At 37.4% G+C, this 19,798-nt stretch overlaps 2 protein-coding genes across 9 annotated transcripts; both read left to right on the forward strand.

The window, feature by feature from the left end:
- Positions 1-1,305: 1,305 nt before the first annotated feature.
- LOC105040606 (uncharacterized) lies at positions 1,306-6,057 on the forward strand. 5 transcript variants are annotated; one of them, XM_010917197.4, is made up of 5 exons: positions 1,313-2,266; positions 2,526-2,672; positions 3,017-3,112; positions 4,638-4,729; positions 5,253-6,057. In XM_010917197.4, the coding sequence occupies exons 1-4, from the start codon at positions 1,427-1,429 to the stop codon at positions 4,653-4,655; spliced, it is 1,101 nt and encodes a 366-aa protein (XP_010915499.1). In that variant the 5' UTR covers positions 1,313-1,426; the 3' UTR covers positions 4,656-4,729; positions 5,253-6,057. The 5 variants fall into 5 exon arrangements, with proteins under 5 accessions (XP_073110692.1, XP_073110694.1, XP_073110693.1 ...); XM_073254591.1 differs by lacking the exons at positions 4,638-4,729; positions 5,253-6,057 and having other exon boundaries at positions 1,306-2,266; positions 2,529-2,672; positions 3,017-3,412; XM_073254590.1 differs by lacking the exons at positions 4,638-4,729; positions 5,253-6,057 and having other exon boundaries at positions 1,310-2,266; positions 3,017-3,412.
- A 2,307-nt stretch (positions 6,058-8,364) lies between these two features.
- Positions 8,365-19,397, forward strand: LOC105040604 (protein MALE DISCOVERER 2). 4 transcript variants are annotated; one of them, XM_010917196.4, is made up of 12 exons: positions 8,369-9,825; positions 9,914-10,046; positions 11,256-11,327; positions 12,540-12,683; positions 12,770-12,910; positions 14,878-14,942; positions 15,043-15,480; positions 17,758-17,948; positions 18,046-18,178; positions 18,272-18,429; positions 18,502-18,696; positions 18,926-19,397. In XM_010917196.4, the coding sequence occupies exons 1-12, from the start codon at positions 9,720-9,722 to the stop codon at positions 19,184-19,186; spliced, it is 2,037 nt and encodes a 678-aa protein (XP_010915498.1). In that variant the 5' UTR covers positions 8,369-9,719; the 3' UTR covers positions 19,187-19,397. The 4 variants fall into 4 exon arrangements, with proteins under 4 accessions (XP_019704719.1, XP_010915498.1, XP_073110690.1 ...); XM_019849160.3 differs by lacking the exon at positions 11,256-11,327 and having other exon boundaries at positions 8,365-9,825; XM_073254589.1 differs by lacking the exon at positions 8,369-9,825 and having other exon boundaries at positions 9,914-10,030.
- Positions 19,398-19,798: the final 401 nt, after the last annotated feature.

Here is a 19,798-nt window from a genome sequence, read left to right on the forward strand (position 1 = left end):
TAGGCTGCACAGAACTCCACCCAAAAATCGTAGTCTCAGCTAAGTACTGACTCTCTGCCACCACTAATTTGGAATCGGACCCATATATGCCAAAGCCCGCTCCACCTCTCCTATCTCTGACGCTTCCATCAAAATTGACCTTCACATATTCCAGAGGAGGGAGCTCCTAAGCAATAAATACTCGACGAGTCGCATCATGAGTAGGATGGGAGTCCCGGATCCCTAAGGGCATAGAGGTCGAAGGTAATGCTGTTCCTAACCAACTAAATATACTGGGTTATATAAGTAGTCCTAATTGCACTCTCACTAGACACATCATCCTTAGCCCTCCGCTTAAGAAGATCGATGAAAGATTTTCTTAAGCACTGATTGTACCAAAAAAAAAAAAAAGAATATCGATGAAAGCACCAATTGGATCTTCTACTTTGACAATCCGATGATATAAACTAGTAAAAAATCAAACCGATCTAGCGGATGGATAAAGAAAAAGTGTATGCTCTATTGTCTCTTCCTCCTCCCCACAGATGGGGCAGATCATTTGAATGTCCATGCCTCTCTTTCTCAGGATGTGTCTGGTCGGAAATCTATCCCGTACGATCTTACAAAAGAAGAGACTCACTCTTGGATGTACCTTCAGTCTCCAAATCTAACCTCCATCTCCCTGCCCGATGGCCTCCAACAAGTAAAAATGGTACAGATCCATCGTGACCAATCTCGTTATAATGGAGGAGCCCCAGATTTGGCCTCAACCTATTCTTCAATCTTGGCAATTCTTTATTTGCATTTTTTTTTTGTTCGTTTTGTTCATGCTTGACCAGTATTAGATGAGAACGAATGGCGAAAAGGAAATCAAACTTTCTGTCCCAATTGCTACTTTGCTTGTGGGGATATGGCACAATGTTGGCACCTTGAATGGTATATGAAGTATGATTTTTAACCAAGTCGAGGACAGAGAGCGAAGACTCAGTGCACCTAATCAGTGCTGGTGGATTGGATGGGAGAACTTTGATGGCGGTGAGTATGAGAAAAGAGGATGAGGAGCATGGGTGTGGTGATAGTGGAAATGGATAATAGCTAGGAAAACGGTAGTAAGACACTTAAGAAATAAAAAAACTTCAGTTGTTTATATGCTGGTTCTTTTATTGATAATTTCTCCCACGCTGGTAGTGTTCGGGTGGGAATGCACATGGTTCTAATATTTATTTAAAAAAGATCTGAAGATAACGTACTTTGATGGCAGTGTACTCAGCCTTAATATAACTGCCGTATCCGTGACAAATTAATCGCGTTTATCTTTTTGTAAGGCGAACAAATTAATCACGTATACTGTGCTGGGGCCTTCGCTTCCTTATTTTTCCTACTCCGAGGGGAGCGGTCAGCGTACCGTTCGCCCCTTTCCCAATCCCTTCGACCGTCCCTTTGCGCCATGGATCCTGGCTGCCTGACCCCCGCCCTCGAGGGCCTCTACATCGACGAAGTTCTCCACCTCCACTCTCTCTGGCACCGTGGCCCTCATCGGAACCCTAACTCTCACCCCAACCCTACCCTCCGGCCGGCCAGCTGTGCCGCATTCAAGAAAGAAACCAAGAAGAAAAAGAAGTCGAAATCCAAGTGGGAGAAGAAGTGGGAAAGGAAGAAGCAACAACAGCAAACCTCCGCCGCTGCCTCCGACCAGCCCCCGGCCAAAGTGAAAGAATGGCCGTGCAATCCCACGCCGGAAGAGAATGCTGCGCTGCCCACCTGGACTGATCTCACCCCGCCGCCAGCCGCCTCCCAGCCCCGGCCTCCGGTCTCCGCCGAGGAGCAGGCGAGAGCCGCCGCGGATCTGGCGCAGCAGAGCGGCCTGAAGGCCTGCGAGGACTTCTTCTCCAAGAAGGATGGCTCCGACGACGGAGAAGAGGACGAGGAGGATTCCATGGATGATGACGAGGAGGAGACCGGGGAGGGATATTTCCAGTTCTTCTTGGGCCTTTTCAAGAGCGATGGGGAGTTGAGGGAGTACTATGAGAAAAACTGGGAGAAGGGAGACTTCAGCTGCTTGGTTTGTGGGGCGATGGGCGTCAAGAAGTTGAAGAGGTTCGGCAACTGCGTCGGGCTCATCCAGCACTCAAACTCCATCTCCAAGACAAAGAGGAGGGAAGCGCACCGGGCTTTCGCGAAGGCCATGTGCGAAGTGCTTGGTTGGGACATCAACAGACTGCCAAGCATCGTTCTTGATTTGGGCAACTCACTCGGCCGGTCCTTGGCTAAAACTGTCAATCCACAGGTTTTTTGTGTTCTTTGCCATTTATGCCTATTTGGTTTTGTTCATCTGAATTTTGCATGTTGCGATGCGTTTGCTTCGATCTTTAGCAAGCAATCTTGAGAGCAAATTCCGACTTGGGTGATTGGTTTTCTGAAATCTGATACTTTTACCCCAGAAATTAGCGTTGTAAGAATGTACCTTCTCTCTTATTTGTATTTTTTGATTCTTTTGTCTACTCAGATTGGATAACTTAGTTGCTGCAAATTTTGGTGCAATGCAGCAGGAGATGCAGAAAGAAGATCGCTGTGCGCAGGAAGATTTATCTGTTGAAGTAGAAGAGCTTTCTAAGGAAGTTGCTGAGCGTGTGGAGACTGATAGAGTGGACTTGATGGACTGTATTGAAAAAGAAGCTGAAGCTTTACCTAGTGTAATGATGCTTCTCCTTCATCTCTCTCTTTTCTGTTGATAAATACGTTTTTACCTTTTTATGATTAAAGTGGCCAAGGTCCACCAGAATTTGGAAACAATGCCTAAGGATATAAACGGCATCTGTTCACAGTATTTGATTTATATCCAATCGGAGTTTGAAATTGTTTTCACATTGCTAGTTTCATATTGCTATTATGTTGCCTGTTTCATATTGCTATCAGGCCTTGAAGCTTAACTATGAATTTCATTTTACCTCTTGGTTACCTTTATGATGTTCAAGTAACCAATTTTCTCACCATGGCTTCATTTGTTTAATTATTATATTTGTTTACCCTAATGCAGGAAAATTTGCAGAAAGAAGTTGAAATTGATGAGAAAGAAAATGATGAAGACCTGATGGATTTACTAGAAACAAAAAGAATCACAGGATTACCAAATGTGTGTATACACTTACTTACATTCTTTCAGATTTCCACTTGTGTTTTGGTGGTCTTGAACCCCTGATAAGTCAAAAGTCAAAACACATGCCACTAAGACAGGTCGAAATCAATATTTCTACTTGTATTTTGAATTGATAAAATTGCTGTATGTGGAACTATTTAACTATGGGGCTTTGGTGGATCAGTGCTCCTTTCCCCTTTGTCTTACAGAAGACATCCGTCTCCCAGTTTTTTGTAAGGGAAGACAACAGTCCTGATATATAACTGAATATCAATTCCACTACTCATATTAAAGGTGCATCTGCATGTATTATGAGATTGTGACTTTCATCACTTCTTCTTTTTTAAAGGTTATAAGGAATGGCTTTATGTCACTGGATTTTTGTTTGTGCAATGAAGTTCTATAAATCCCTGAGTTTTGACAAAGAAAGTTCTACTTTTGAGAATTTTCTTATTTTATATTTCTTTTTCTCCTAATCATTTTATATTTTTCCAATTTTTGATATTCTTAGCAACCTCTAGAAAAATCTAAACTTTCAAAGCTCAGGCCTTAAATCCAGAAAGAAAGGAATTTAAGTCCCTGCAAATGTATTTCAAATGACTATTATAGCATTATGAATTCTAACACAAAGTGGCAACTGCACTACAACTGCAGAATGGAGCTATGGATCAAATCCATTTCTCCCCATGAATCATGTCCACACATGAGTTGCACACAAGCATCCCATCACATGGTACATGGTACTGCCTAGTCTAAGCAGCAGTTAAACCGCATTGGTTTCAGTGAGAAGTGAAAGAACTCTCATAAGAAGTCAATTAAAGGATCCAGTTATACTCAAATTAATCAAGGTTTTAATAGCCACTTAAAAGAAAGAATTTACCCTGTCAATCTTTGGTTGGAAAGCAGAGATTGTTTCATCTGATTGGCCAAAAATGAAGGCGCTGGATGCTTTTCTTATAATAAAATGTGACTGTAAGTTCTCTACCAGCCAAGCTGTTGGAAATTCCTCTGGGGAACATGGCAGATTTTGATAGAGCACAAAGAATTGTTTGACTTTCTTCCTATTAACCATTATCCTTGTGAACTGGATGCAGGCTGGGATTCCTATATGATCATAGTTGTAGGACTCCATACAAATGCATATGTGGAAGATTCTTGTTGGTCATGCAATATTTTTCTTCCAACGGATATGGATCCTCTTTTGGTCTATGAAAGTTTGCTGCATTTCCAAATTGTGGAAACTCTTTACAATAGTGGTTTGTAGTGGATCAGTTGCTGCAGACCACGGTAACACAAGCAATAAGAATTCACCATATACCTACAAATCATGTTGTAGGAGATGCACTGATACACGCTAAATGTTTTGGGAGTGGGATATGCTAATGCTTTTTGATAGTATGTTAGGAAAGGGCGAGCAATGCATTGAAATTCCTCAAGTTTTTGGGCTTATTATATGCGGGAGTCTTTTGTTCTTTGTTCTTGTGTCCTTCATGTTTTTCTCATATTTTAGCATGTCTTGCAGAAAGACTTCATTGACTGAAGAGAAAAGCTGCCTAAGGAAATCAATGATTGTGAAGAGATCAATGACAGAACCTAATGAATGATCTATCAGAGGTAAATAATTTTGAGCTACATCACTTCTCTTTCTACCTATCTACATTTTGTTCTATTGAACAATGTTTTGTTCTTATCAGAAAAAAAAAAAACAATGGTTTGTTTGATAGACTATAGGTAGCTGATAGACAGCTAGGTGTTAAGCTGATGCCTAGACAGGTGCTCAGAGGTCAAGGTGGTTCAAAAAATTTTATAGAAAGCTAATTAATATAAGAAAATGAAAGGTAAAAAAGGAATTATAATCCAAGAGAAGTATATTATGTTAATTAGTGGTACTGACTTGGTACCATTCAAAATACTAATTCATGAATCAATCTCCTCTCAAACTTGATGCAAAATATTAGGACAAGTAGCTAGTCAGCTGTTAGGGGTCCCACCTAGGCAGCCAGGGTGACAGTTTCTTAAATCTTTAGGCTTTTGCTGGCAATCGCATGAATATTTTTTGCTTGTTTTTAGTTCATACCTTAGGGGTGCTAACTTGTTACTAACTTAAATAATTGATTCCATTGTGTGGACCATCCAGGATTATCGAAGTGAAACATAATTGTCCATTAAAGCAAAGAAATGCTTCTATTCAGAGAAGACCAGCTACAGCAGGACCTTTGCAACACAAGGTGGATTTCTCCACATGCGGTGTTATTTAAGCGAACTGCATTAGAGTTTCAAGATACTCAGTATATGCTTTCCTAGAAACACTTAATTATACCTGCAAAATGATGTGCAAAGTAATATATTTCTGTTTTTTGTAAAATTGTCAGCGTCATTTCTATTTAGTTCAATGTGAGCTGACTTTCATATTCTTTTTTTTTTTAGTCGAAATTCAACAAGCTGCTATTGTAATATTATCATCTCAGTGTTGTTTCTCTTGACTCGGTAACTATTTGTGTATCTATTATCTTTGGTTAGGAATTTGAATATCGTGTAGGTAGAGTCAAAGGTAATGCAGGTCAATACAAGGCAATATGGTAATGGTAATCATACAAGAGAAGATGGTCTGTCCACAATGTTCATATAAGGCGAGATAGTCGTTGTAAAAGTGGTGGATTTTGTGCTTGGGATTGGGAGACAGACTGCGAGATATGATAAATATGCTTGTTACCTTGGGATTTTGGCATTTGTGTCTCTCTTTCTGGATGCAGCACTTGCTTGATTTCTCCAGTGAGGTGTGGTTTATATGTTTTCTTGCTGCTTCATCTTTGAGATAAAATTTCCTATTCTAGTGACTTCTCTTTATTCTCATTCGCATGTGGATAGTTATGGACATCAGAATTCAATTTCATATGAATATAGTGTAAAACTTCGTGTATATGCTGTTGCCTGTTGTACTTTGCTTTTGCTTCTGCCATGCTGTATCTAGGGTGGTGGACACCAAGGATTTTTGACTATTTATTCACATGTTTGAATGATTGATTCCGTTCTTCTCTCTTAATTTCATTGGGGGTTGCTTCTCATATAAATTATGGAAAAACATCAAGCAAACTCATATTTGCTACTAGATCTGTGTCCCATTAGAATTGCAATATTGGCCATATTATGAAATAAACCATGCCTGAAATAAAAATTTTCTTTTCTTTTTCATATTTTATTCACCGAAGCTTAGTGGTCAATATAGACTCACATGCACGTTCCCGTTGTGTTCCTAGTCAAATTTGGGTGTGATGCAAGTAACATAAATACAAGTTGAGCCATATTATTCTTTGCCAGAAACGTCACTATTTTTTCTGTTATTGCATTTCAAATTGTTTTTGGGAGAAATGTATCTCCCAAATTGTTAAGAGAATGTCATGCATGAGAGCGAGACTGCAACAAAGAAAGTGGGGCATTGGAGATGAGAGACCTGATTGGTGATACTTGGCAAAGGTATTTTCACTAATCATTTTTTATTATTTATCTGGATACTGAGAGGTTTTTGTTTAGAAAATCCATTGCATGTATTGATATGGCTACCATAAACAGATCGACATGACTATTTGCATCGTCAATTTATAATGTTGGCAATGATATATATAAAAACTGCATATGTATCATTGCCAACGGTTTAAATTGACGATGCAAGCAGATCTGTTTATGGTAGCCATATCTAATAGATACAATGGATTTTCTAAACAAAAACAGCCAAAGAGTGCTTTTCTTGGGATGGAGATCTAGACACTGGAGATCCGTCAGTGGGTATTGAATCACATTTGTTGATTAATTTTTCTCATGAAATAGTAAAAAGCAATGTACTTCAGCTCAATCCAATGCGGAAGCTTTGCCTAGAGCAAGACAGCCACTGCAGCTGAGCTGACATGGTAAAGGCATATCCCAAAAAAAATGACAGAGCATCATTTTCTTGCACTCACACCAGAGACTTTACCAACACATATGGTTGGAACTCACTGATTGATTGATTTTTTATTATTATTATTATTTTTTATGAAGTGGCCTTTTTTATATTTTTATAATGGTTGCATGTTACATAATGTATTTAGGATATAATTTATTATAAATTTATATATGTTTGAATGTAATAATAATAACTTTAAGAATTTGATCAAATAATAAAATAACTTTTAAAATTTAATTTTCCCAAGAAAACTTTAAATTCAATTCAACTTAATTTGTATAAAGTTGATTAAGCTGAAAGCAAATTTTGACTGATACAGTTATTTACCGTATTTGAATTTATGCCAAACCTTATGGACAAAGCTAATTCATTTGCAAAATTAGATGCATTGCACTGACATCCGCATTTAGTAGACTTAGTTTCTCATTTGAGTGCCACTAATCATAATAAGTAATTTGAAAAAAAAAATGGTATATAACTGTTTGATGAGGTTTCTCTCATAAAATAAAGGCTATCGTATTTTTGTAGAGCAACGGTACAGAGCTCCATGTTTTCCATAATATTTGATGGCGGTTCCTCTCTCCTTGTGGAGTCTCTTTTATTCCATTTCCTTCTTCTCCTCTCTCTTTTTTTTTTTTTTTTTTCCTCGTTACCCAACAAGGCTACAGTCACTCTCCTCGGTGCTGTCTCTTGGAGTGGTTAAAGCCGGGGACGGATTGGATTTAATCAAATTAAAAAAAAAATTTATTTGATCAAATTTAATTGGATCAAAAAAAATTATATCCAACCAGATTGAAAAAAATTTAATTCACAGATGATTTTTTATCATGTATAAATCATTCGAAATCGAAATGAACGGTTGGTAACAGATTCGGATGGATTGTGTCGGTTTGAATTTTAATGTTGATTTTAAGTCTAATATTAATCTATTTAAATTTATTTATTTATTTTTTTAATTTAATATAAAAAAATTTAAATCTTCGTAATAAAGTCTAAACGAAGAATTGAAGTTCAAATGACGCCATCTTAAAATAAAAATAAATTTATGAAATATTAATTTTATTGGGTTCAGTTTTGTAAGTCGAATTCGATCATAAATAATTGATATTTTATAAATTTTAATTTGATTCCATCTGATTTATATTTTTCAATCGATCGAAATTGATGTTTATTGGATCAAATTGAGTGAATTTTTTTAGATTTCAATTATTTGTTCAGCTCCAGAATGGTTCATCCCTTACGTTGAGACCCGCATGTGGCCTAGACAAGGCCAGGATGATAGCTGTACGGTCCGCTCATTTTCTTCTTCCCCCGTGATATCTTGTGCCGCTCCCCTCCACCGTCGCCCACCATGTATTGAATCCCATGTTTAACCCGGAACCCACCAGACACACCCAAGTTGTAACTGCACCATCTTCGGCTACGCCACTTTAATTGCTGCCCAAGGTCATAAACCGAGTAGCGTAAGAGGTGACCGGATAGCGTCAAGATTACCGTTCTCCACTTTCAAAATTCAAAATGAAGGGCTGAGATCTAAAAAATGTTACAAGAGCACCATCGGCGGAACCCCAGACGTGTGCTGTGCTGGTTTGATAGACCTCATGCAGCAGCGTGATTCCGAGATTAGAGCTCTCCTTTGCCGCTCTTGTGTAAGAAATATGTGTTAATGATGTCTATTTGGGAGAGTGAGAGAGGAAGCTACAGGGACGCCTGGCACGATGGGCGTTGGGGGTGGATAACCCGGTCAAGGATCCGAATTCTCCTCTTGAGAATAGAGGAAGAGGATGGAGTGGTTTTACGCGTCCGATCCCGACGGTTGCGCGAAGCCTTCCCACCTCCACCCAAAAATCCCCCTCCACGTATTCCCGCGTGAAGCCCATTCCCCGCCGCCGGCAAAAGCCAGTTACCCGCCGAGGCAAGTTAGGCTTCCTTGCGTTGGCCAATTAAGTAATATAAAATTTTAAAAAATTAATAAGCATAACAAAAAAGAAATCCTAAATCATCTTTTTTTTTAAAAAAAAGAAAAGAAAATCAGCGGACCGGAAAAAATCAAGAAAATAAGGGAAGAAGAAAGGAGGAGGGAAACAGATAGGGGGTTGGGGCTGCAGACAAAAACGAAGCACGGGAACACCGAGAGGGAGGGAGGGAGGGAGGGAGGGAGGCAGAGGTTTTTGAAATCCGGCCAATAACTCCGGCAAAAAGGGCCGATAAGAGAAAAAGAAAGCGGCAATCCCCGCTTGCTGCTCTGCTTTCCCTTTTCTTTCCCCTCTCACTCCCGAACCCTCCAATCCCCATCACGGTCGCCTCTTCGTGTCCTCGCTCTCTTCTCTCTTCGGCATTTCATCAAATATCTTGCAGTACTCAAAATCTACGAATTCTCTCTCTGAAACAATCTTTCCCCTCTCCTCCTGAAGGACCAAGTTAAATCTTAAGCCTTTATATGTAAAAGATGAGGGACAGAAATCGGAAATTCACCACCTAAAAATGAGCTTCTTGGATCGTCCAATAGCCTTTTACGTAGATATAAGGATTTTGAGTACAGTTAGTTGTTGGTGTTTGGCGCCATTCCCTCGTCGGTTTCGGGTCAGAGGAGAATGTGGCTATTAGGTTGAGTTTCGACGTTCCAGGGGATCGTCATCGCCTTTGCCCTCGGCATTGAGAGAGATGGGAGGTAGATGGAGTCTTTTCGAGCTACAGCTGTACAAGTTCTTGTGGGTTGTCTTGATGCTTCACCTGCATAGCGATGAATGCCTGTCGCTGAATCTTGAAGGTTTATAATTTTTATTTCATTTCTTTATAACTATAGCTTCTGTTGTTGGCACTGATGTAATCTTTGTTTCCTAATGCTTGTACTGAAGGATTGGCTTTGTTGGAGTTTCGCTCGAAAGTGGAGGCTGATCCTTATGGCGCCCTCGAAAATTGGGACCCTTTGGCCGACAACCCATGCGATTGGTCAGGTGTTCATTGCATTGATGGTAAAGTAGAGATTTTGTAAGTCCATTGTCCTTTTTTTAGGTCCATAACCTTTGAGAAACTTTGTATTTATCTTGTCATGATATGAAAATCATTCACATGAGGATGAAAGACTGGTATTTGTCCTTAGCTCGTTGGCTGCATTGGCTTCTTCTGTTTTATTCGACATTTTGTCAAATGAATCCTGGTGAAGCTGCCACCATTTTCCTTGAAGAAAAGAAAAGAAATGGCTGGAATCCTCAAATTGTGTTGAGTTTGTGAGCGGTTTTTGTTAAATTTTGATCGTGCCTCATGTCATTTACATTAAATAAATCTCTCCCACATTTTCCATCCGGGTTTCTGAGGCCCGTCATTTGTATTTCTATTTTCTTCTAGTTGCCGCTCCATAGCTTCCTCTTCGATACTCAATGTTACTATTTAAGATGTGGAAGTCTTACTTATCTTTGATGTTCAGCAACCTTTTATCTCACTCTCCTTCCCCTTCACCCAAACATATGGATCAATATGCTATTCCTGCTGTGACCGCTAACTTGCAAGATTTTGCCATAAGGCGTGGTAGCATGGGATGAGTGCAGCACTCTTAAAACTTGTTTTCATTTCATCCTCCACTTCTAGCTTTATCTCAAAAGCTTGGAGAAGAAACAAATGGATGGGCTTTGGGAAGCCCGAGAAGGAATATATTGATCAGATTCCAGCCAATAAATGGGAAAAATGATGTCAACAGATTCTTAAGCATACCATCACGAAGATTATACAAAGTTTGTTGGTTTCTGTTACTGTTTAACATTAAAAATATAAATTTCGCTGATAATCCTATAGCACATTATGATGTGGGTTTGTAGAGGCAGGAAAAAGGAAAAAAGCCTTTTGCATTTTCTGGGACTATATCATCATTGTTTCTATGTAGTGCTGGTTTGGCATATCTTGGCAAGTTAATTGGCTCTGTGCAAGGGAATGTATGAATTTGCATCATTTATTCCTCCAACATGCGATATAGACTGCTTCTATAAAATCTGTCATTGGGGAAGATTTTTGTCTTTGCAATGTCATGAACATCCTCTTCTGTCCACCTATGATAATGAAAAAGGGTATCAAAGATCAAAACTTCATACGTGAACATGTCTCTAGTGTCATTTTCGTAGCCCTGATCCAAAGCACAACATAGCTTGTTGGCCATGATTTGTATATATGTTGTCTATTCTAAATCTAACCTGCTTGCACTTATAGGGACTTAAAAGGAATGTCTTTGGGTGGAATGCTGGCACCTGATCTTGGAAAACTTGGCCATTTGAGATCTCTGTAAGATTCATCTTTGCTTTGTACTGTAGTCCAACCTACTCAAACAATTTCATTGGCTGTGGGTTTTATATTTTTTGTATTGTCACTTTCTAATTTCTATGAGCATGAAACTATTCGGTTAAAGATAGCAGTAATAGCTGTTGGCATTAGTTATGGTAGGCTTGTAATACATAACTTGATAAAAGGTAATCTTTATGGATGGCAACACTTTAGACTTCTTATTGAGTCCCTTTTGCTACTTTCATGATTATCATCTTCCAAACTACTTTTATTGTCAGTAAGTTCTTGGAAAGTTCTTCGCTAGTTCGCTTGTTGTAGAGAATTCAGATTATCTAAACCAATGTTCTAAACCAATAAAGGTTCTCTTCTTATACTCAATAGATGTTTGTTGCATGATTTATCATTTGAAAATATGATAGATTTTAAATTAGGCTGTTTAAAGTAATCTAGTGATGTTTTAACTTATAACTCCTCATAAGCAATAATATACCTCACAAATCTTTGGTGTTAATGGCACCTTGCAACTTATGTGGAAAGGAGAGGTGTCATGATGTTGCTCAGGAAAGCAATCTTGTTGAACCTGGAAGTGTACTTTCTTGACAAACTGAACCTTATTATGTTCAAATCAATCTTCTCAAAGTTCTCTTTCCATAAATGATCTCCTTCCAAGATCATACACCAATCTATGCTTTATAACTGAACTAGGTTACAGCAGCAACTGGCCTCACATCTATAAAGCATGCTGGAACACTAATAATACTCAATCCTGAATGGGGCTGACAGGGTCTAGTTATTAACATGAGCCAACCTGGGAAAAGTTCAGATTCCCTATGTGCATCCATACATGCAGATTTAACAGCATGTGCTTCTATCCCCCCCGTCCCACCCACCAACAACAACAGCAACACAAACACACACAAAAAATAAAGCAGGCACTTTGTGCAAATATGATGTTTATTGTGATATCAATCAATGTACCATTTAAATCTTTTTCTTAATTATAATATCACACATGAACCAAATCATCTATAACATATCATATTCAATTGTTTTCTTCAAACTAATTTTGGGAAATATTTAATGGTGGAATAATTGCTAGCATTTTGCTGTACTGTTTATTTTTAGATAAAAAATTTTGCTGATATCATTATCATCACTAGCATCATTATTATCTTCTTGGGTTATATATAAATACTATCCTTTTGTATGCAGTGTGCTTTATAAGAATAATTTCTCAGGAGCTATCCCTAAGGAGATTGGAGGCCTGACCATGTTGGAGCTCATGGATTTGAGGAGTAATAATTTGAGCGGGAGAATTCCAGTGGAGATAGGGGAAATGCTATCACTTAAGTGCCTGTGAGTCAACCGTTAGAATTTTTTTTTTTTTTTTTTTTTGGCTCTAAATTTGAACTTACGTGGCATATTTTCTTATATTGGATCAGACTGCTTTCTGATAATAAATTTCAAGATGGCAAACTTTGGATTGAGAAGCTTAATATGCTTTCTGAGATGGAATGTAACCGAAGCCATTCTGGTGATGTGGCTACTGAAATTGGCCGTATAAACAGAAAGGTTGGACGGTGGTAAGTGACGGTTCATTTCTCTATATGGTAATGGCATCTGTACATGTAAAGGTTTGACATGTTCTGTACATCATAAAGATTATTATTTTATGCAGATTGGGGGTTTCTACTACCTCTCACATTGTCATTCCAGATCAAGTTCCATCATTACAAGGAAATTCGTTAAAATGGAAATATCTTTAATAAATATACTGTAAAGTAATCCTGATCGATGTGATTACAACCATTATCAGATCTCCTCCTTGAGTCAACCACATGCTTGGCTTACATTTGACCGAGATTCTAGATGTGTCATCCTATAATTTCCTTTTCTATACATTAGAGGTTGGTTACCCACCTCATTCACCCATGAATCTTGGATGGTGCAATTCATGTGGTCACTTATGGTCATTAACTGCTGAATATCTCATTGGACTAGAAAGGATTGGAACAATGCTTTACTGGGTCCCATGATATCTTAACCAATAAACCATAACAATCAGCCCACTGTAGAACATCCTGGTTCTATACCTGGATGCATTTAAGAGCATGTAGCTCCAGATGTTTTCCAATGAAAAAAACCAATAGTTACCCTTTCAGAATGAAGATCCATACCATTGATCATGATCTACAATGTTGTGATTGGCTATAAACCAAAAATCATGTTTTTTTAACTTTTTCTTTATGAATCAAACATACAAAATAAAAAATTTTAATGGTATGATATCATGTTTTAATTTGATCAATCATTTGGAAGCATTCCAATCGGTTGAATTTTTATTTGTATATGTATGATTTTGCTTATTAACTATATTACAGCCATTCTTTCGTGTCCCCTTGATATATAGGCAAGAGACCTTCAAAACAAGTGATTTTTAGTTTTTAGATATTTTATACAGTGTAATTCATAATCAGTGATGTGGATTTTTCATTTTGAGAGAGTCATTGTTGATTTTTGTCAAGAAGCATTTCAGGTCAAATTCTCTCAAAAGCATCTAGCTTAGCTCTATATAATCTATAGTATATTAAAATGAGTGGGTTGAGGCCATAGATGTATCATTTTTTTTCAATCAAAATTTTCATCAGTAATTTGTGTAGAACTTTATTTTAAAAAAATTGCTGATCGAATATGCATTAAATATTAGATAAATAATGTCTATTTGCTTAACTACCTCTCCGGTACTTATCTCTAACTGACCTTGACTCTCCAGACTTATCTGTATGGTTGATTGACATGGTATTCTTGATATATATTCTATGTTTAGTTTCACTTGGTTGACGTTGATACTTTTGCTGTGCTGGAGATAGAAAATTTGTGGTCCAAGGTGTGTTAGGTTTATGGATAGATTAAACAGGCTTACTTTATGTTAATTCCTGTTTGCTTTTGATAATTGATAGCAGCAGGTGTGCAAACCAGTTCTTTTTGGCAATCAAGAAACAATGCCACAAACGAGTGGCAATTCTTAGAAAAATCTATTATATGTTTAATTGTATATTATATCCATGAAAAGTATAACAGGCTGATTGTTTGTGCTTTATGTGGTTGGGAATTGCAGATATCTTGATCAAGATTCTCTATGTGTTTACATTCCTTCCGGAATTATTTTTATGCTTTTGTAATAAATTATCAAATATTTGCATTCATGCATATATATGCACATACACACATTCACACAAATGCACAAATCAGCTCCTTTTTGCCATTATTCTTTTTGTAGATCAAACTAGTATTTTCAGAATATGCTATGCTGAACATGTATATATATATATTAAAATCTTAGCTTCTGGCAAAGTGATGTGCACCAACTGAGAGAGGCTAAATCCATCGCAATCCCATTCAAAATAAAACTTATTTGTTTTCTTGTCATCTTGCCCTCTATTTTTTCTGTTGTTGACATCTTGCCCTTTTATGAAACTATCTGGGTCTTTCTTATTTATATTTTAAAATTCTTTTAATGCTTCAAATAAGGATATCTCCTGTGTTATAGGGTCAAGTTCAAAAGGGGCTTTCCAGCACACTATCACAGAGGGAAACAATGCATTGACTTATCAAGTGAGTAAGATCCTCTTTTACTGGTAAAGATAACCTTCATAACCATAACCGAGCATGCTATATAGGATTTCTGACATTTATATTCTTCCATCTGCTGTAGGTTTCACTGAGCCATATCTTGTGGAAAATGCACCACACATTGTAAATTCTGTTCGTCGTAAGCTACTTGAGGAGGCTCACAATCTCCCTGCTGCTCCAGTAGAAGGTGCCGTTCCTCAAGAATCTGTTGATGTGCCATCTATTGGAACTGGCTCATTTCAGGCAGTTCCACAACATGGGAGTGTTAAGGACCTACTTGCGGCGCCTGCTTCTACTTCACCTCATACCAAAGGCACACCTCCAAAGAAAAGCAATACAAATGACAACAACACTGCACTAAGTGGAATAGGAAAGTGGGCATATATTCTCATACTTCCAGGTATTGTTTTACTTCTTACTATTACTGGAAGCATTTTCATGTGCCGCAGACAGGGAGGGAGAAAAAAGGGTCCTTGGAAGACTGGCCTAACCGGTCAGTTGCAGAAAGCACTCATTACAGGTGATTTTTTCTTATCGGTGCCATTTTCTAAGACAACATTTTGATTGAATGTGCGAGATGGCCAAAATACTGTTTATGCATGACACTGCATTAAATATAAAGAATTTTTTAAAAAAATGATCCCATACTTCTTCATATATTCCAGGTTTTTATAAAGAAATTCATATTTCCAGGTATTAACATAAGATTTTTATTTATGTTATACATAATATTGGTAGCATCTCAATGAGCACCTAACAATGAAGACAAATAAATGCAAATGGTGATCTGTTTTTATTAACGGAGTTTGAGGTTGTAGTTACCGATTCATGACATCCCACACACAACAAGGATGGCTATACATCCTTGCAGAGACAGATGAGGTATAAAAAGATCAGTTAACAAGACATTGTACAGGGAGATGTAGGCATGACATGAACCTGATGATGCTACATTTGGTTACTCCAGCTCGGTCAGGTTCGGGACTTCATGGAGAGGACCGGTCTGGAAACAGTGGATTGTTAATTATTTGAAAACTCTTTGAAAAATTTAATGATTTGCTCTACAATTTTAGATGCTCTAGGGAGAGTCCACACTGACCTAAATATTATTTAACCAGTTATTGTATAATGAAATTGGGAAGCATTACAACATTTCCATTTATCACACTAAAGTGGCAGAGCTTAGTGACACTAACACCCATATGGTGAAGCCATCTATAGCCCAATAACCTTACAAAATATCCTTGTCATTGTACAATGCTCAGCCTTAATTTGGGAAGGAGAGATGATATCATGATATTTCACTTTTTCAACTACTAAGGAAAATAATGCTTCTCCTAAAAGTTCTCCCAGAAAGGTTTAACTGGCTCCCTCTCATTTGTGGGGAGCGCATGCTCACAAAACAGTGCTCCTGAAGTAAAATACATCTCTCTTCCAGCACCTAACCAAATGTTTGCCTGCCCAATCCATCATCAATGGCATGGAGCTCTAGCAAGTTCTAACATAAACATAAAAAAAACGAGAAGTGAGAGATAGTTCTGCAATTGTTGGACTTTGACAAAGTGTAAAATGAGAGGAGCAAGTGATGATGTGACATAGATACAATATAATATGTGGAATAAATATGATGCCTGATACCATGATGTTGGTATCAGATAATTGTTTAGTGCTGCAAACAAATACGAACTACATCAAGTGGTAGAAATTTTTTCCCTTTTAACATGGCTCTTAATGATAGGATCTATAGTCTTGGTTCTGGAAGAGGTTCTTCATTTTAGGATATAGCTATATTCATTTATCAGAAGTCATTTGAGTCATTTAGGTAAGTGAAATTTGTGAGCTATGTGTAGTGATTCATAACAAGCAGACTTGTGGAAGACCCTAACTCAAGAGATCCAACAAAATTTATACATTGCTAACCTTGACCTTCTATGTCCTTTTGGTGTACACAATTTTCATTTTCTTAACAAGTGTGATGGATTCTCAAATTTAAAACAAAGAAGAGAAAGAGAAGAAATAAGAAAAGAAATAGAAGGCACAGATGACCAAAATATCCACTTAACCTGAAAGATGTTGCTTTTGAAGGCATTCACAGAAGAACCATCATTTATGTTGAGAGAAATTTCTTCGTAAATATGAAGTTCAATTAAGCTGGAGTTCTTGATCAAAATGAGCTGGTCATACTAGCTCAACTTGAATACTTTGCATGGATGACAGGACAAGAGCACACAAAACTTGATGCATCATATGACATTACTGATTGGCTTCATTGACTTGCCAATCTTTCTGAGTATATAAAGCTTTGTACCTTGCCTATAGGGTAAAAAAAAGTACTTGATGAAAGAAGGCACTGCACACAAAGCGGCACTGCAAGAATATAATCTTAATGGTAATTACAAGATTCAAAAAGTAATTTGAAAACTTCCTCGCCATTGACTTTAATGGCTTGTTTGGCCCATTAGCAGTACATTGTTGTGCGAGTATTTACCAGAGATCATACTGAAGAAAGAGTCAGTCTGCACTTCAGTTTCCATTTGTTAATCATTCAAATACTGTTGCTATACTAATAGTAGATGTGGCATAGTGTACGTGATACACCACTGTTTGTAGTAAGCCTCTTTTTATTATAAGTTGGGTTTAAAGCCTACATTCCAAGAGTTTTGGTCACCAATTAGAAATCCTATAAAATATGCTTTTTAGTGCAATATACCAAATAATAAAGTCTAATATGAATATTGTTTTTCACCATATAGCTTTTTTATAGTCTAAATATTTCACTTGATTTGCACGTCTTCAGGGGTGCCAAAATTACAACGATCAGAACTGGAAGCTGCTTGTGAGGACTTCAGCAACATTTTAAATTCTTATCCAGATTGTACTATGTTTAAGGGGACATTGTCAAGTGGAGTTGAGATAGCTGCTATCTCTACCAACATTGCATCTGCCATAGATTGGTCAAGGCGTTCAGAAATGCGGTTTAGAAGAAAGGTTTGTCATTCTCTTGTTATTTGATGCACTTTGAACATAATTATGTTGGCACATATCAGCTATTAATGTACATATTTCTTTCATCCATATTGTGTAGATAGACACTTTATCACGAGTAAATCATAAAAACTTTGTCAATCTTATCGGTTACTGCAAGGAAGATGAACCCTTTATGAGGATGATGGTGTTTGAATATGCTCCCAATGGGACTCTATTTGACCATCTTCATGGTAGGAATACCAAGTTCTTGATCTGATGAATTTGTAGGATTTTAAGAGGACTACAATGGAAAGAACATATTGATGGAATTTCTGGCTTTGCAGTCAAAGTATTTGAACCTCTTGACTGGGGTGCTAGAATGAGGATTATTATGGGCATAGCTTATTGCCTTCAGTACATGTACCATGAGCTAAACCCACCTGTGTCATTCCCTGTTCTGCAATCAAATTCTATCTTTCTGACAGACGATTATGCTGCCAAGGTACATTAATATATGTGCCTGTGTACAACTTTTTTCCATACTTTTTGGCTATGAACTGATAATCTTCTACAGATTGCCGATCTCAGTATGTGGAAAGAATTTACTGCAGCAGCTGCTAAACGAAATGCATCTGGGGACGATCCAGATCTCCCTGAATCACCTCTCAGTGATCCTGGGACCAACGTCTACAGTTTTGGATTACTTATGTTAGAAATCATTTCTGGAAAGCTTCCATATTCTGAAGAGCAAGGTTCCCTCCTGAATTGGGTAAGACCTCGTTTTACGTCCTTGGGCACAACAACTTATGAGGTAGACCCATTTTTGTGGCCTTTTCTCGTTATTTGTTTGCAGGTGTGCAAGTTCCATTAATTCTAGAAATTACTAATCATATCCCATAATCCTTTTTGTCAAGATTTGTAAAAGGAATGCAGGCTTATTTTCCTGAACATTGCTAACATATTCTTACTACCAATTATCTCATTTGCTAAATTTACAGGCTACGGAATATTTGAATGATAAGCATAACATTAGGCATCTGGTTGATCCCACATTGAAGAATTATAAAGACAAGGAGTTAGATATTGTATGCGAGGAAATTCAAGAGTGCATTCATCCAGATCCAAAGCACAGGCCAAATATGAAGGAGATAACTGCTAAACTCAGGGAAGTGCTGGCGATCTCACCTGATGCAGCAACACCAAGACTTTCTCCTCTATGGTGGGCAGAGCTTGAGATCCTCTCAATGGAAGCAAGTTAATAGAAAAATTGTAGCTGGTTAGCTCCATTGTATTCCCCGTTGTAGAGTTAATGCAAAATGTTTGTGTGAGTGTTGACTCTTGTTGTCCCATGTTGATTTCACTGTACCTCCCACTCTCTTCCATATCCCGCCTAGCAGAATTCTTCCCTATTCTTTTTCTTCTCTACTGGCAGTTTCAATAAAGTGTGATCCAAGGGGTCATACACGGTTTATTTAATCTCTCATTTGATTCATTTTGAACTTATTTTGAACTCATTTGATTCATAGGAAGAACTTTCTTTCCCAGAAAGTAAGTTTCTAAGAAGTTGCTTCTTGAAAAATTATTTCTTGGGAATAGTATTTTGGCATGTTTGGTGGACTATAGGAAAGTGACTTGGTGCAGAATAGCTTATGTTTGATTGAATATTTATTTTTCTGAAAAAACTGTGTAAAATATATATTATACTCTTAATAGATATAAGATCATATCCTTTTGCTCCTAAACTTTATATAAATATAAATATTATATTTATATTTATATAAATATAATATTAATATATTATAATATAATATTAGATCATAATAATTTATTATGTAAATATAATACTAGTATATATTAATATTATATTAATA

Source organism: Elaeis guineensis, chromosome 3, assembly GCF_000442705.2.
Source record: "Elaeis guineensis isolate ETL-2024a chromosome 3, EG11, whole genome shotgun sequence".
Lineage (NCBI taxonomy): Eukaryota > Viridiplantae > Streptophyta > Magnoliopsida > Arecales > Arecaceae > Elaeis > Elaeis guineensis.